The sequence below is a fragment of the Serinus canaria genome, chromosome 17 (assembly GCF_022539315.1).
Source record: "Serinus canaria isolate serCan28SL12 chromosome 17, serCan2020, whole genome shotgun sequence".
Classification (NCBI taxonomy): domain Eukaryota; kingdom Metazoa; phylum Chordata; class Aves; order Passeriformes; family Fringillidae; genus Serinus; species Serinus canaria.
This window is the reverse complement of record NC_066330.1, coordinates 9,616,148-9,633,477: the sequence shown is the minus strand read 5'-3', so window position 1 is coordinate 9,633,477 and position 17,330 is coordinate 9,616,148. Positions and strand designations below refer to the sequence as shown.

Genomic DNA, 17,330 nt, shown 5'->3' with positions numbered 1-17,330 from the left:
GATGTAAATCCTTGCTGGCAAAGGTGACATCTGGATTTATTCCAGGGGTTTGCTTCAACAAGGGTTAAACTGAGATTTGCCTAGATGAGGGCACTACATGTGCTAGCTAATGTGTCAGTATTTTCCATGTAGTTACTGTCCCCATCAGCTTATCATGAGTTCTGCTTGATGAGCTGGAGTGTAGGATAAACTCACCTGACTTCTAATAGGGCTGTGTCTTCTCTGTGATGAAAGAAAATGTTATGCAGGCAGTTTATTAATTGCAAAACCTACTGAACATCCTGTGGAATCCACAGAAAGTCTGTGTGAAAAAGCAACAAATTGTTTTGTGCTGTTGAGCTGCTGTGCAGGGGATAAAGTTATTAAACAGAATGTAATGTAGAGTGATGCTATCATTTTAGGTAAGCTGTGTGTGTTTAAGCCTGTACAGGAGGTGCCTCTTGCTCTAAGAGCAGTCACACAGTTTTTGGCAGCCAGCTGAGTCCTTGCCTTTTCTCTGGGATCTGTTCTAATGACCTTCAAGTTGTCCTTGGCTGAATTGTGCTAATGTTGTGAATGGAAAGGCTCTAAGACAATGTACCAAGGTTTTCTTGGATTCTTTTCATGAAGAACTCCAGGGACACTTTACTTACAATATTTGGTCTAAGAACAGCATGTGGAGGTAGGAAGGGAAGGGAAGGGGAGAGAAAGGCTGGGGTTTGATGCAAACCTTTTTTTTGTTCCTTCTGTCGTGGCCATTTCCGCAGCTGCTCCTGTCTCCTGGAGTCTCTTCCAGTTGTTTTTGCAGCCCCCCCACCCCAGTTTCCAACAGGAAGGGTTGGCTCCTGCTCATTTTGTAGTGCCCTTGTGGTACCTGTGGGGTCATGTTGGGGCCAGGCAGAGAATCTCTGATGGAGACAAGAGGAAAATGCAGATCTGTTCAGGTGCCCGAGGCCTGGGCAGCCCTGGTCAGATCCAGGGAGTGGGAGCCTCTCTGATGTGCATTTAAAAAGCTGCTGTTTATCCTTGGGTTCCTCCTGGTTTCTCTGACTGTAGGTTAGGAGAGCATGGAAACGGAGCTGATGTGACTCCTGGATCATGTGCCACTGCCAGGCTCCCCAGAGCAGCATTTCAGCCCTGTCTGTGCTTGTGACATCCATAAGCTCTGCAGGGAAGCCTTTTCACTCACTGCCCCTTGGTGCATCAGCCTTGAGATGGTTTTTGAATCCAGGAGAGTTTAGTTGCCTCAGGCAAGAATGAAGCAGTGAGAAATACACTTGGAAATACCACAATACATATGGGATCCTTAAGTATTCACTTGGAAAGGAATAAAATTCCCTAGAAATTACTCTAAATTCTGAGGAAGAGGGGAGGGGAAAAAAGAATCGTCATTTTTAAGTCATCTTTTGAAATTCTGCAATGTATAACTTAACACAGTCTGTAACACTTCTTTATAAATAACCCCTGTAGGAAGGTTGCTATCCAATAAAAAACACTGCAAGTAGAAAATTTGGCTCCTTTTAGTTCATCCCAGCAGCCTGATCACAGGGAAGTCATATCTTTCCTTCCTGCAGAAATTCTGTCTCAGGATCACTTGTTCAAGTTCTGGAGGCTTCACCTTTGGCTGAGCAGGGTGCTGGAGCTGCCCCCCAGTGAATCCAGGGAAGCAAAGGAAGGGCTCTGCTGCAGAAGGTGAAGGCATAGCCCAGATCCAGAGGGACCTGAATGGGCTCCAGCTCCTCAGAGCAGGCAGGGGCAATGTGAGCAGGGAGAACCACTGGCATGCTGTGGTATTGAATTCCCCCTTGCATGTGTTGGTGCCTTAGGTCCTGAAAGCTCAGTGCTCCAAAGAATCAAGTCCTCAGTGCCTGCATGTGTCTGTCAACTCTGAGATTTCACCTGAGTGTTGTACCTGGTGGGACAGGCCTGTTTCTGCTGTCATAATCCCAGCTGTGCACCCAGGTGCTGGTGCTGCCTGCACTGCCAGCAGACTGAGCTGGAGCTCTGGCCTAAATATGACTGGAAGAAGGCAAGCCTTGGTTCAGTCCAGAAAAAAATGGTTTAAGAAATGTTTCAAGTCACTGATGAATGCAGTGAGAGAAAAGAGGTGTGGATTTTGAGAAGCAGGAAGGTGGTAGAGCCATCAGTGGGACAATGAAGGCATAACTGAGGGAAGAGCAGGATCCTCCTTTTCTGAACCCAAGAGCTTCTCTCAAACCCTTCTCTCTCCTTGTGCAGGGCAGTCCTCATGCAGAAAATTAGGTGGGTGTGAATCTTTGGGATGTCAGTTCTTTGCTGCTTTATCTGCTGGTTCAGCTCCTCAGCAGAGGGGTGAAGCTCTGACACCCCAGACAGCCCCAGGAAATCCATGGAGATGTGGAGGGAGATGCCAAGTGTGCAGACACTGCCCCAAGTTGCTCCACTTCTGCTGCACTTTCTTCTCTGAGGATTGTCCACTTCAGTTTGCCTTTTATCTTTTTAGTCCCTTGACTCCAAGAAGAGGAAAAGATACAATGGCTTTTGCATCCCTCATAACTTCACATTCCACAGCTGATCAGAGAGCTGCTTCTTCAGTCGTAACTTCTATTTGTGGTGGCTCCTCTGGAGAGCTCATGTGTTTGTGTGTGACAGAACGTCTTGGAGAAATTGGGGAGTGGTAATGAAGAGCTGCAGAGGGATTGTAGATCAGCAGGACAGGCCAGCTGCCTCATCCAAGGGCTGAGTTATGTGCAAGACTGTGTTGACCTTCTGTTTTCAGTTAAAGTGCAGTGTGCATGCTCTGCTTTCTTTGCTGGGGCAGGGCTGTGGAGTTGCACAGCTGCATGAGGCTTGCAGGTGTTGCAGGGTGTACCTGGGGGAAAGAAAGGTGAGGGGGAGTCTTTGTTGGTCCCAGCTTCTGATTCTTGCTGATGTGAGGCCCAACAACTTTATGGCTCAGAAATGTTGGGTGACTATTCCTATGCAACTCTCCTGTATCTTATTCTGGAAGAGGTTTTTTTCCAGGTGACTGGAGAGGTGCATTTACCTCTCCTCTTTCTCAGAGGTTTTGTCAGGGATGGTGACTATACAGAGTTTTCTTCCCTTTGTTTCCCTTTTGGAACAGGGCAGTTGCCTGGTGGTGGGGTATGAATGCAGAGGATGGAGGGGTTGTCCCTTTGGGATCCCTCACTTTTTTTCCCCCTGATCTTTAAAATATTTTGAGGAATTAAAAAGAATATTTTGAGGAATTAAAAAGGAGGGTTGGACTCTGCTGCAGGTGACAGGATATGGATGTGCTGAGGGAGCTGGTGCCAGGGTGGTGATGCATCTTCTGCTCTCTTCCTGCCTCTGTTAATTGCTGGTTTATTTATGCAGGCTGGAGGTCTGGGAAGGTTCCCACAAAGAGCACTCTGCCTCGTTCAGCATTCATCCTGCCTCCAAGGCTGTGGCCAGAGTCTTTGCTGACTATTGTAGCTTTCTGGTACCTTTTCATGTAGAAGTGGGTGTCCCTTGGGATAGACTTAGAAGAAAGATACAGAAAGGGATTAAAATGTGAAAGGGAAGTGTAAAAAGGCTGCAGAGAATAAAGCATGGAATAAGTAATCACTCAGTCTTAGAGAGCTCATGGAATTTTGGACATTCTCCAGCTTAGGTGTTAGAGGCCCCACACTGAGATAACGCACATTAGATTTTATCTCCATGTTCTAGAACTGTGAGAAGAAAAGGTACCAGGGCATGGGGCAGTGACATTGAGAAGGACAGCAGGCAGAGCCTCTGAGAAATTCCCTGCTGTCTGGGGAAGCAGAGATCCATCCTGGTGAGCTGGGATTCAGACACAAGGATCAGGAGGGAGCTGTGGGAGGTTTTTCTTGTTGCTTTTTTAATCAGTGAGGTTATTGGGAGGGCAGCTGCTGCTGCTGGAGTGGGGGGCTGTAGGATGTGGCACTGGGCTGCCTGCTGTGACCAGCTGCTCTGGGCAAGCTGTGTGGGAAAGGCTTTGGAAGTGAGAGGGATCCAATATAAAGTGTCCTTGTTGCTGCAGAGATGATGGGCCTTGGGCAGGAGCTGTGAGCCAAAATCTCCATGGCTCCTGCTAAACCAGCATGGCTACTGGCTTGCAGCAGGACAAACCAAAGGGAACAGTTACCTGAAACTGGAAAAGCTTCTTTTTAAGCTCAGAAAAAGTAATCTTTGTGTCTTTCCTTTGTTTTTTTCACGATGCATGATTTTGCATGATTTTTCAGTCATCAGTGTGGGTATGTAAGGAGAAGAGGGCCCTTGTGAACTTCCCCAAGCCGAGTGGCCCTGGGGAGGGCTGGCAGGAGCAAAACCATGTTTGTGCCTGTGCTGGATGTGAAGCTACCACTTGTGTTTGGAGCCTGGGCTTTGGCTGTGAGTGTGTGTGGAGGGAGCAGCCAGGCACAGAGGAGCTTCCTGATGCTGACAGAAACTGGCATGGGGTTAGAGAGACCCCAGGTGAGGCTTCATAGGTGCTTCAAGCTGAGTAACCTGTGAGCTGAACTTCCTGTGCCACCAGCAAATAAAGCTGCAGCTGTGCAGTGCTCTGAGAGGGACATTCCATTTCCTGAGTTTAGACTGTGGAGCTGCCAGCCCAGACTGGTTCAGAGTAAGCACCAGGTTGGTCTGTCTCTCTAGAGGATGTTTGTCCTGTCCCCAGGACAGACCCAGCAGTGCTGCTGACCCTGCTCTCAGTGTATCCCTGTGCTGATGAGGTGGTGGTGGCCTCTTTGGGGAAAGCCTGTGCTCTGGAGGGTGTTGTAGGTGGCCTGAGCTCAGAACAAAGCAGGGATGTGAAATCTCATCTCTGAGGGCTTCAGGCCTCTTCTAGCATCAGCCAGTGCAAGGATGGCGTGGGTGTATCCTGAAACTTGCTGCGGAATATGTTGTTGGCTTACAAAGGGAACAAAGGCATAGGTCACGGTGTTACCATGGAGATGCTGAGGCCGGTGATGGAGCTGCCACTTGCTCCTTTGGGTCGTGTCTCACAGTAGCAATTTCATTTATTCACGTTAATGTTACAGGCCAGACTAAAAGGTTACTCACCTATGAGATGCCAGGTCAATGCTATCTTGAGTTTGTTTGTTTTTGAAGCCCATTTGAGCAGGGAAGACTAATTGGAACCATTTTGTCATAGTTAAGTGACCTTCTAGTTTGTCAGAGCAGCTCCCTTCCAGAAGCAGCCTTTGCCTGTTCCCTGTGCAGGTCCTTGTGTACAGCTCAAGGAAGACAAGGAGCTGCTGGAGAGGGTCCAAGGGTGATGATGGGTCTGGAGCATCTCTCATCTGAGGAGAGACTGCAGGAGCTGGGTCTGGCTAGTCTGGAGCAGAGTGGTCTCAGAGGGGATCTGATCAGTGCACATAAATATCCCCAAAGGGTGTCAGAGGATGGTGCCAAACTCTGTTCAGTGGTGCCAGTGACAGGACAGGGAGCAATGGCCATAAACTAAAACACAAGAAGTTCCACCTCAACATGAGGAAGGGAAAAAGAGCTCTGGATCAGGTATGAAGAGAGGGTGTAGAGTCTCCCTCTCTCGAGACATTGCAAACCCATCTGGACATATTCCTGTGTCACCTGTTCCAGGTGACCCTGCCTTGGCAAGGGCTTGGACTGGATGATCTTCAGAGATCCCTTCTAACTCCAGCTATTCTGTGATTCCATCTACTCATTTGGCTTTGAAGCTACTGCATGGCTGAAATGCCTCTGTGGCTTTTTTTTTAATTGTATCTTCCATTTTGATATCCCTGCCTCATGCTTCAATAACTTGAACAAAATTCCCATTTTTTCCTATGACTATTCTTGATCACATTTCAGCCCTGAGCCCAGCAAGGTGGGCTCCCTGTCCTGTGCCAGGGTCACATTGTTGGGAGAACAGAGCTGTCATGTGGAGAAGCTCTGCATTACATCTCTGAGAGGGAGCAGAGGAGACCAGGACCTGCCAGCACACCTGGGGGAGTGACAGGCATGTGGGAGGTCTTGGAGTTGTGATTGCAAGAGAGACCTCAGCTGTGCCATTTGAATGGCTGTTATGGGTTCTGCAGCACCCTCAGCTCTGGCCAGAGCACCTCTGTGCTCCCCTCACTGAGGGAATCAGCTGGATTCCTCCTGGTGCAAGGTAAAAACATCATTAACTTCATTCCTACTTCTATGAGCAAGACCATGTACGTACACCCAAAAACTTTCTATTCATCTTCAGTGACTGTGGCAGTTCTTTGATTTAAAGTTGAGACTAACTTGTCATAAATATCATGTCCAGAGAGTTCCAGCTGAGGAGAAATAGGGAAGAAAGAACTGTCTCTCTGAATTATTTTTTTGCTGAGATGACAGATGTTCTTTTAATAGGGTTTGTCTGGATTCCCCTTTGCCACTTTGCCTCTGATGCTGGAGCGGAGGCTTTAAATCTAAGGTGCTTTAATCATCAGTTTAGCTGCTAAACACAGGAATAAATTTGGAGCTTCTGTCTGTGCCTTGTGGCTATATTCTGCCTTGATTTATAAACTTCTCATCCCAGGGGGTCACAAGGCAGTCTGCAGCAGATAGGAGTTAGCTCCACAGTTGTGGAAGGGCATCAGTCAGTGGGGGCTGATCCCAGTGTGTTCCCTGCTCTGGAGAAACATGGTGGCAGTGAAAGGAAAATGTGCAAGCCCCTTCTCAGTTCCCTAAGTCAGAGTGAGTGCTCAAGCTAGAGTTACTGTATGAGAAAGGATGTATTGTAAATATCTAATACAAATAAATGCCTAATTATCAGGAGCTGCATGTTCTGAGAATGTGGGTTCTTTTTTCCCCAAGACACTGCCAGTTGCCCAGCACAGATTGTCACCGCTGTCAGTCTTTGGTCACACATGTGGCCTGTGTTGGGCAGTGCTGTGTGGAAGGTGAAGAAAGAAATGTCAGGAGGAAGTGAAGCCGAAAAGACAAAAGGTTGTATATTCAAGTATGTAATGAGGGGCTGAGAAGTGGTTTGGCCCTCAGGACTGGATGTCAAGCCCTGCTGGGTTTGGCCCAGGTGGGCAAGGAAGTGATGGAAATGCCACCTGGATGTTTGTGGTACCAATGGACACGCAATCTATAGATCAAGTATGCTGGTCTTCTTCCTTTTGTCTCGCTGCTCAGTTCCTCATGCACAATAAATCCATGTAGAGCAAGAATCAAGGTGAAAAGAGAACCTGAGTAACCTGCTTTATCTGGTCCTAAGAGCTTTGCAGTGGTGTGAGACACAGGTGTTGCTGCTGAAGGCAGCAGGTGGGGGAGCAGAGTCTTCCCAGGGCAGCTCTGGCACAGTGAGGGGAGGGAGCTGTGCCAGGCTGCCCAGTCACGCTGGCCAGGGCTGCCATGGCAGGTGGAGGGAGCAGCTGGGAGTGGGAGAAGTGGCAAGAGCCATCTGAAAATGAAAAAAGGGAGCAGCAGCTCGAGGCGAGGGTGTTAACAGCAGCCTGCTGCAGCTGACTCCAGAAGGCTGCTCCAGTCATTGCTGAGCTCCTGTGAGTGTCCCCTGGTTCTCCTCACCCAACATTCCTGTGGCTCAGCTCTAATTCAGCATTGATTTCTGGACCAGCCTGACTTCTTTCCTAGCAGAAGCAAACTATTAGCCTCAAATGCCTCTGTGGCAACAAGTGCAGTGTTTTGGCACCTGAACCCTGTTCACTGCAAGCACAGACAAGAGTCACTGGTCACATCTTGGTGGGTGTGACTCGTGTATGTGAATGCACAGACTCCTGTAATGGTGTGGATTCTGTTCTATAGGCCAATAATTCATTATGATGGATATTTGAATCTCTTTTCCTTCCACACTATTTTTTTCTGTAGATAATTCTTTATTAACGACTACTCTTGAATAAAGCTTCGTATTCCCTTGGCATATGAAGTTGCTTCTCCAGTGTGTAATTACTGAAGGTGCTAAATTGAATGAAAATGAAGAATTATCCACTTGTTTTACAAAAAGAAAGCACATTGGTGTGCTGGCAGCCCTTTGTAGTGTAGATCATGAAAACTCTTACATAAGTACAAGTGAAAACACTTTGAGGAGTGGACAAGTAAGGTAGGAAGAAAGAATTATCCTCACATTTTGCATGCTAGATCAGGTAGGTAGTTTATGTCATATATATCTGGTCAATCCTGCTGGATTTCAGTAAAAAATTTACTCTTGCTTGAAACCAGTCATGGGCCCCTGAAATGTCTGTAAATTTTATGGAGCTGAATAGACCTCACTGCTTATAAAACAGAGATTGGAATTGGTCTCTTTGCTCTTGTGATCATCAACATTTTCAGGCATATTGTGCTTTGGGGACTTCATTTTTCCATTTAGCCACAGGTCCCAGGGCTCAGGAATTCCTGGATCTCTGAATTCCAGAGCTGTCAGTGTGTGAGTGAAGGAGACACTCCTGTGTGTTCCCTCTGAGGAGGCTGTGCACCTCCCATCCAAGTATCGGTTTCAGGAGGAACAGGGGCAGCTGTCAGCCACGATTTTGTGGTGTCTTAAGAAATCTGTAGCGTCACTGTGCCCACACAGATTAGTAAATCTGACAAGTTGAGAAGAGTACTTAGAGCTGGCCTTTGTTTTTAATTTTAAAAATGGTTTGTTTGGCACTATTAGCGAGCACAGATCTTGGCACCTCTCAGGGAGTCTTTGGTGGTGTTTTCCCAAGGCATGCCCACTCTAGAGCACGGTTAATCCTGGAGCTGGGGAGGATCTGAGCTGCTGGAGAGCAGATGCAGGGGACCTGGTGCCTCTTGAGGGGTGCCACATGGTTTGAGAGACTCTGGGGCCTGTGAGCACTCTCTGCACTGTTCTCTGACATTGTACCCTGCAGGTGGGTACAGGCTTTAGGATGACAGCCTGTGGAGCACCTTCTTCCACTGAAATGGCCATTGTTGTCCATCAGGCTCCTCCTGGAGCAGGTGCAAATGTCTACACTGACCATGGGGCAGAGTAAAGCCCTGCCAGCCTTTCACACTATCTGGGCTGTATCTGAGGAGCTCTATCCCTCACTACACCTGGACATGGATTTTTGACTTCATGTGAAGCCTGGACAGAGCATCAGCTGCAGGTTCGAAAGGCACAGCTCTTTTTTCAGGACTTCTGCTGTCTCCTCCTGGCCAGCTCCAGTATCCAGAGACTGTGAGGAGACAAATGAAAGGAAACCTGACTTCTGTCAGCCTGAACAGCCCTGACAGTCACTTCTTGAGCAGAGTGGCCAGAGACTGATTTATTTCCTAGTGGTGCTGGAGAAAGTTGTATCTCAAGGAGAAAAATGAGACAAGGATGACACCCTGTACTGGTACCAGCTCAGTTCTGGTTGCAAGCAGAGCAAGGGGAGAGGCCCTGGGCAATTGTGAGCATTTTCCAGGATGGATTTCAGATTCAAAAGCTGTGTATGGCCACAGCTTGGGAGGGCTCCTCTCAGAGGGGCACAGGAGCACTTCATGGGCAGCAGAATGTGGCAGGAGTGAAAGGTCCACGTTACACACATACATCACCTGTCTTGTCCAGAGGTCATTCTCCTCTTCCTCCTTCACTTCATGGTCAGTTGCAAGGTAGCCAAGCCTTCAAATTGTGGACGAGTTCTTCCAGGTCATGTCTTGGTAGCCGAAGAAGTTATGTTCCATAAATATCTACTGAAGTAAAGGCTTGGGTTTGCTTTCTGCCTCTGTTTTAAGTGCTTCTGTCTGTGCTGGACACTAATGATTTCATTTTTTGGGTAGCAGTCACATAAATAATGCCTTCCCTGCTGAGCCTTTTTGCCAGTCCCTGAGCTGCTTCCCATCTGAAGGGAAGTGTAAGAGGTAATTAACAGCCACTTGAAAAAGGATTAGCAGGTGGGTGGGAGCTACAGTTGGGTTCATGCATGGAATTGCCATGGAAATGCTGAGATTTCCTGGCACTTCATCCAGTGTGTGGGCTCCAAAGATAGTTGCACTCATGGGCCTCTCTCCTTTGGATCTTCCTACCCTGCAAAGGGAGCGGCTGTGTTTTCTTCCAGGACAGCTCCCACGGGCCGAGCCTTGGCCATCTGTGAGACCGGGGCGTGCTGGAAGCGGGGTGCTGTGCTGCAGTTGCCAGCTGAAGTCTTGCTGCATTTCGTCCATGTCAAACCACCTGGCAGAAGATCAGGAGGAAAAAAACCAAACAAACCTTGTTGGTTTGCCCCTTTGCCATTGTTCTAAAGAACTTAATGCACCAAACACTCAGAGTTTGGCACTTGGAGAAGGTGGTGCTGGTCCTTGTCCTGCAGACTGTCACCAGCTCCGTAGCCCTCGTGTGGCTGAACAGGGCTGCAGCTGAACCAGGGCTGTCTTGCATGGCAGCAATTTCAGGCTATGCAATGAGACCTGCATTTGCTACTAGAGTTGTTGGGTGGCCACACATGCTTAAAATATTGCGCCTCTCTGTGAGAAATATCTCTCATTTCAGTGCCTGCTCTGGAGGTTTAGAAGGTGGTGATGGGCACACATTAATCTGAAACGGTTCCTGCGGGGACCTCCTGTGTCTGTCTCCCCTACACAGCAGTAGCAAAGTGTCACCGACATGTTTTATGAAAAATTCTTTCCTTAGGATTTTTCCCCTCCTGGGAAGCTGAGAGGCCTCAGGAACAAACTGTAAACAATTCTTATCTGCTGCTGTGGAATGCAACAGGGGAGATCTCTGATTGGCCTCGTCAGGCTGTTTGCAATTAAGAGCCTATCACAGATCACCTGTCCGGCCGGTCTCGGTCTCGGTCTGAGAAGACCTTTGTTTTCACATTCCTTTTCTATTCTTAGCTTAGCCATGTAATGAAATCCTTTCTTTTATTCTTTTAGTATAGTTTTAATATATTATCTATCATATAATAATAAATCAAGCCTTCTGAAACATGGAGTCAACTTTCTCGTCTCTTCCCTCATCCTGGGACCCCTGTGAACGAGGTAACAGCAAAGAGCCTCCTGAATTTGCCAGTGTCTGTGGGGCTTTGCTTTAAGGAAATCGTGCCTTTTGTTTCAGATCACCTGCTAGCAGACTCCTACATCGGGCAGGAGGACTCCCCTGAGATGCAGCAGGTGGCCCAGAACAAGCGCAGGCTCTCGGTCATCTCGGACGGCAAATTCGAGAGGAGCTTCACCGAGGAGCAGGCGGAGAAGCTGCCGAGCGAGGGCCCCAAGCCACGAGTCTACACCATCTCTGGGGAGAGGCCAATGCTGTCGGAGCACGAGAACGACAGCATGGAGCTGGTGGTGATGAAGGGGGCTGCCCACGAGGAGTGTCACCACGGGCACCACGCGCATGGTGCCGGCGGCTCGCACGGCGTCCGGCACTGCAAGGCCTGGCCCGGCGGCCGCCAGGGCTCCAAGGAGTGCCCCAACTGCTCCAGGCTGGCTGCCCCTTCCCAGCAGTCCATTGAGCTGGAGCAGCACCCACCTGGTGAGGCTGGGTGGCACAGGAAAAGGCTGGAGAGGATGTACAGTGTCGATCGGGTGTCTGGTAAGTGAGTGCCACTTGTTGTGTTGAGGATGGGTAATAAAGTGATCTATAGCCTCTGAGGTCTCAGAAGGTAAAATGAAAAGTTTATTAGAAACTGCACATTTTTTTTATAGACAGTTATGATAAAGGTGGACTTGATTGGTTTTTAAATTAATACTCTTCACACCATTGGTTAATTAGGAACAACACCCTTCTTGTAAACATTTTACAATTAACAACACATTTTACAATCAAAACACCAGCTGCAGGATTGTTTTAATTCTTTCTCTGAGCTTTCTCAAAACTTCCCAGAGGAATGTCTGGGAAAGTTTATGTGACTCTGTCCCTCTGACCAGACTGTCAGCCACCACACCGGGTGACAGGAAAGGCGACACCCATCTCATCCCAGCATAGGGGTTTTGATCCGGGGCCCTTCTGGTACCATGGGGCAGCATTCCTGGAACGGGATTGTCAAAGGAGGAGTTTGCAATAAGCTGAGCTCAGTTGGAGGCCAGCTCCTCGTAGCTCCTGGGCATCATAGGCTGTTCTGGGTGGTTTTCATGACTTCATGCCGGTCAGTGAGCTCCTTTTCCTTGGAGGAAGAGCAAAAGAGGAAGGACTCTGTCAAAACCCTGCATCCGTGCTCATCCCAGAGGCAGTTCAGAGCAGGATCCTCTCTCTGCCTCTTACTGGGCAGGGAAAATCTTTCTGAATTGCTCTGTGGGAGCCTCAAGTTATGGTGTTCTGTACTTTGGTGTGTTCCCAAAATTCTTGTTTGTTTCCCAAAATTGTTTTGAGGGCTGGAAGCCACTCATGTAGTGCCATCTCATGGGCTTCCTACAAATATTAGCAAATAACGTAGTGTTGGATTTTTTCCCTCCTTTCTTCCTTGCTTAATGTTCTCTCAATTACAAGAGTGCTTGTAATTATTCAATTCCATTAAAAAAGAAAAAAGTCTTTAAAAACTGAACCATTAATCAAATATATGTCACAGTCTGTGTGCTTTGAATTATAAACTGATGTGCAGTCCATCTTTGCCTGTATGTGGCTGGCAAAGAGTCTGGCCTAATTTGTCTGATTTTTCTGTAAACACACATCAAGGCATTTAGAGCAGAGAGTCTGGCCAGAAAAGGTCAGGGTTTTCTCCTTGAAAAGAAACTGTGTGTAAGGACTGTGCAGATCAAGCTGTCCAGCTTCCCTGGGTTCAGAGTTTTCTGATAAATACTGCAGTGATGTTTACTACAGGTAAAATCACCGAAGGTTTGGGTCCTGGACCATATTTTCTTGCCTAGATACCTGAAATGTGGCTACATGAGCTTAAACTGAAGAACAGTAATGAAAAAATAACTGATTATGAAATGTGGGGGAAAACTGCAGCCTGCTGAAATCCTGTACGTGATTTTTAAGTATTGTTCCTCTGTTCCCTGGGACTTTTTGGGATTCACATCAGACGCTGCATGTGCCCCATGTGAGCTCCTGTGAAGAAAATGAGCTTTATCCCAGCCCAAACCAGCACACCTGGACAAATCAGAATTGCACTCTGCAACTCAGGGAAGTTACTTGATACAGAAGCAATGGAAAGCTCCACAGCATTAATGGAGGAGTTTAGCTCCTCATAGCTGGAGCTGTGTTTGCTGGAAAATCTATGCTGGCAATTCCTGCAAGGAGATGCTGTTACTGGGCCTTGGAATTCAGTACCTGTTTTCAGCCAGGCAGCCATTTTCATTGGGGCCAGTCATCAGTGTGGAGTGGAGATTGGTCCTTCTGAAAATGTGTCAGAATAGTCACTTAAATGGGAACAAAGTGGCCAGTGCAGGACCTGTGGATGCCCCCATGGGCATTCCATGTTTTGGCAGTTCCCTTGGGGGCTTACCTCAAGCCTCTAGGTCCTGACATGCGTGGTTGCACTGTGTCCCCAAGCCAAATTTCCATCCCAGCCCTGGCATCATGGAAGGAGAGTTCCCTTAGCTTGGTCTTTTTTGCACTCTCTGTCCAAGTGCTGCCACTCAGAGATAACCCCAGAGTTGAACTGCACAAGTGCCACAGGTTGCAAGAATTCCCTGGCATGTCCTTCCTGCCTGGCTAGCAGGGGAAAGAGAGCAGAAAGGAGTGGAGGCAGGAGAGGCTGGTTTCCCCAGGGTTCACCTGACAGTGCTGCTTCTGTTTGCATCCACATGACAAGTTGCTGCTGCAAACCAGCCCTTATGGCAGCCAGGCCCCATTGGCATCACTGAATATGGGTTTTGATACTGAGTTTCTGATGCCTGACACCATTCCAGGGGAGCACAAGCTGTCATCCCCTGGCTGCTCCCAGCATCTGATACAGACACATCCACTCATGGACAGAGGTGCTGGGATTTGGGTGCACTGGGAAGTGGCTGGAGATGCTGCATGGTGGTGGTGGTGTCCTTCCAGTCTTACCAGGCCCCTGGCTCCTTCACTGTTTCCTCACAGTTGGTGGTGAAGGGAAAGGAGAACAAGCTGCTCTGCCTGGCCAGAAATGATGTGCTGCCTGCTCCTGGCAGCAGCAGCCATGCCCATGATCTGAATTTTAATTTGGTGAGTGAGCTCTGGGGCTGAGCTGTACTGCTCAGTCCCCACCTGCAAGCTCCTCTGCTGATGTTCTGCTCTCTGAAGGGTCCCAAATCCTTTATTCCTCATTGAGTGCTGTGTGGAGAGCAGGGATATTTTTCCTAAGTGAACTCCAGTCTATGAGAAAAGGAGAGAAAGCTCCCAGTGATGGGGCAGGCAAAGCCTCCTAAGGATATTAGCTGTTGTTCATAAGCTCTGCTTTGAACCAAAGCCTGTGGCTTAAAAGCTGTAAAACACATGAAGAGACTGTCAGTCCTTTGAGATGAGTAGTACCTGAGAAGCCTATACAGAATTGTTGGCTAAAAAGGAATTTGCACAACTTCTCCTTTGCCACTTCTGTGGGTTGGAGGCTTCAAACAAGTAACTCATTTACAGTCTGAGTTGTTCTGCTTTGCTTCTGTCTCTGTGTTTTGGAGGAGAGCAGACTTTGGGACTGCAGCAGAAGCCTTTAGCATACTGGAATGCAGTTTCATGTAACATATATATTTCCTTGGAGTGCCTTTAAACAAGACTTGACGTAAACTGTGAGCTGAGAAGGAGTGTCTGCTACAGCTTTCTATAGATTTCTTGGAAGCTGCACTTCAGAGGAAGGCTCCCCAGCTGCAGTTAGCATTTTTTGCATCTGTAATTGCAGCCACTTTCTGTACTTTCAGGGAATAATCTGTAGGGTATGATGATCTGATCAAAACATTTGGTAAGATAGCTGGTCTGTAGTAATTATGCCTGCAGCGGGCATGTGGAGTTTGACCGGGCTTGGGCCAGTGAAAGTGAATTGAAAAATATCTTGACAATGCCAGAATACTAAACATTATCAGATCTGAAGACTCGAATGACAGAGGCAAGACACAGTCAGCAACATGGGGCAAGGCATTAGGCCAAGGAGTCACGAATTGGGTGTGAAGCAAGATGAAAAATCAGGTAGCCCCAGCCCCAGGAATCCAGTGCACTGAGCTCTCACGAGTGTTGTGGCAGTGGATTTCAGTACCCCTCTGATTCCCTGCCTGCCTGACTCCAGCCTGAGAGTTCTCAGCAGGAGCTGCTGCTTGGGCAGGTTCCTCCTCCTGGTCATCACACACATAAGTGCTAACTTATTTGGTTTTTGTCTTAGTGGTCATTCAGTGAAGGTGATGCAGTGTTCTGATGCCCTGGAAATAAGGAAAAAAACCCCACAACTGGTTTGGGTAGGGCAGTTTACAGAGAGAGGTGACTAAATCAGCTGAGTTACCTGCAGGTTGTGGAGCTGATGGGTGGTTTGACTTCCAAACCAGGGGAACTCCTGAAGGGCAAGTCACCAGGAGCAGGTGTGAGAAGGGTTTATTGAAACTTCAGTGGGAGAAAAATAGAGGATATTTCAGGCTTATTGTTCTGAATGGCAAGTAAATGCTTTTCATCACTGGGCTGTATCAGAAAGAACTGGAGGAATGGGACAGTTTAAATCAATGATATAAGGGAAAAGGCAGAGACAGGAAAATGCTTTTAATGAAAAATGTTTCTTTTCCCCTTTTTTTTTTCCCTAGTTCAAATGTCAGTTCTGTAATTCCTGGATTATTCTAATCTCCAATGCTTAAGATCGAGCTTTTATTCTTCACTTAGTAGCCTGATAGACAGGCTTAGCATGAATTTACAGAACACTTGGAGGCAGTGTGCAATTATATGAGGAGGATGAGATTTGAACTGTTCATTCAGGGCAGGATGCTGAAGGAAAGTCCTGAGAGGAAGAGCTTGGAGAGGAAATGTGGCTGTCTGAAGGATGTCTGTGCCTGCTGGGTGCTCAGGCTCTCTCTCTCTTGCAGATGATGTCCCCATACGAACCTGGTTCCCAAAAGAGAACCTCTTCAGTTTTCACACTGCTACCACAACTATGCAAGCGTAAGTGCAACCACTGCTGTGGCTTTTGTTCTGTATCTCAGGGTCTGGACATGCTCAAAGCTCAGAGCCTGAAGCAGGAGTTGTGTGTTTGGCGTCACTGTTCAGGGATAAGAGAGAAAGAGAGAAACTTGTCTCTTCTTAATTTTCCTTCCCACTTACCAGTTTTTCTCTACTGCTCTCATTTGTTTGGTTTTACCTTCTTTAACTCCTTGGGCTACCCTGCTCTTCTCTGTTCCCTGATTTTGTCTGTGACACTGTGACCTGGCTGCCTCTGCAGAGCACGGCTCCTGTGGATCGATCACCAGCTGAAACCCTCCACCAGCTGCTTCTGCTGCACACACTTCCCAGAGGAAGGGTATTCCAGGCTTGCCCTGCATCCCTCACTCCCCAGAGGTGCCTTCCTCTGGGGTAGGGAAGCCCTGCAGCTCTGCGCGTGTGAAAAAGTGTCAGTAAAATCCCTGCAAAGTGTGAAGGGGTGTGAGTTAGGAGGAGCCTCTCCCTCCACACTCTGTGCAGGTTCCTGGGTGCTGAGTTTGGGAGGTGGTAGCTCTCAAAGGGCTCAGGAGAGTGAGGGAAGCCTTGTCACCAGGTTGTACGCAGCTTGCCAGGGAGTGCTGCCTTCCTGCTTTTGAGTATCTCCCACCTGACTGGAAAACCAAGGCAAGCAGAGAGGAAAACAAGATCTTGTTCTACTTTCCAAGCCCCTTCTCCAGCCTTGTCACCTTTTTCCTGTGTGTTTGTTCCAATGTCTGGGACACCCTCAGCTCTCTGGATCTGTTTCCTTCTTGTCTAATCTGGTGTCTTTTTTGTACTCTTGTTTCTCTGACATTTCTTCTTTCCCTTGTGCTTTTCCCTCCCCAAATCCTGAAAAGAGGCTGGTTGTTTTTCTTGCAATAGCCCAGACTGGACCAGACCTGGAAGGATTCATGCAGGGAGGGCTGGATCTGGAGTTGAGGAGTGGGTAGCTGCATCCTCCAGAAAAAAACATTTAAACAATATTGGCTGATAACAGTCAGTGGTATTTCACAGTTCTGATCTGACTGACAAACCATCAGCAAAATCAGCATATTTGGACATAGCCTTTGCTGTCTGAATCTGTGTTTTCTGGGCAGATTTGTTGCAGGATGATGGCCCATGGCTGGGCTTGCAAGGTTTGAAGGCCGTAGTGGGGTTGGTCTGGGGAACAGTGCCCCGAGGGAGCCCTTGAGGAGCACAAGTCCCTTGGTACATGTGACTCCTTGGTTAACATTTCTGGAGCTTCTGTGCTGCCTCTAGAAGTGACACAGAAACTCCTCCAGAAGTTCCCAAAGTGCTGGGGTGGCTCTCCAGGTGCCCCTGGCCTCTGCTTCAGTGTTTTCAGCCCGCTGTGCTTGCTCCCTTCGTGGAGCAGGCAGCATGAGCCAGCTTCAGCAGTGTTTGTCATGGTGGGAGCAGCTCTCCCTGCTCTAGGAGCTCGTGT

At 48.1% G+C, this 17,330-nt stretch overlaps 1 protein-coding gene across 3 annotated transcripts in view; it reads left to right on the top strand.

Moving 5' to 3' along the window:
- The window catches only part of NSMF (NMDA receptor synaptonuclear signaling and neuronal migration factor), a 45,057-nt gene that overhangs the window by 8,946 nt on the left and 18,781 nt on the right, over window positions 1-17,330 (top strand). For all 3 annotated transcript variants that reach the window (XM_030231808.2, XM_030231806.2, XM_050980890.1), the window contains 2 exons: window positions 10,955-11,431; window positions 15,796-15,871. In XM_030231808.2, the coding sequence (XP_030087668.1) occupies window positions 10,955-11,431; window positions 15,796-15,871 (553 nt within the window). The remainder of the gene's footprint in view (window positions 1-10,954; window positions 11,432-15,795; window positions 15,872-17,330) is intronic.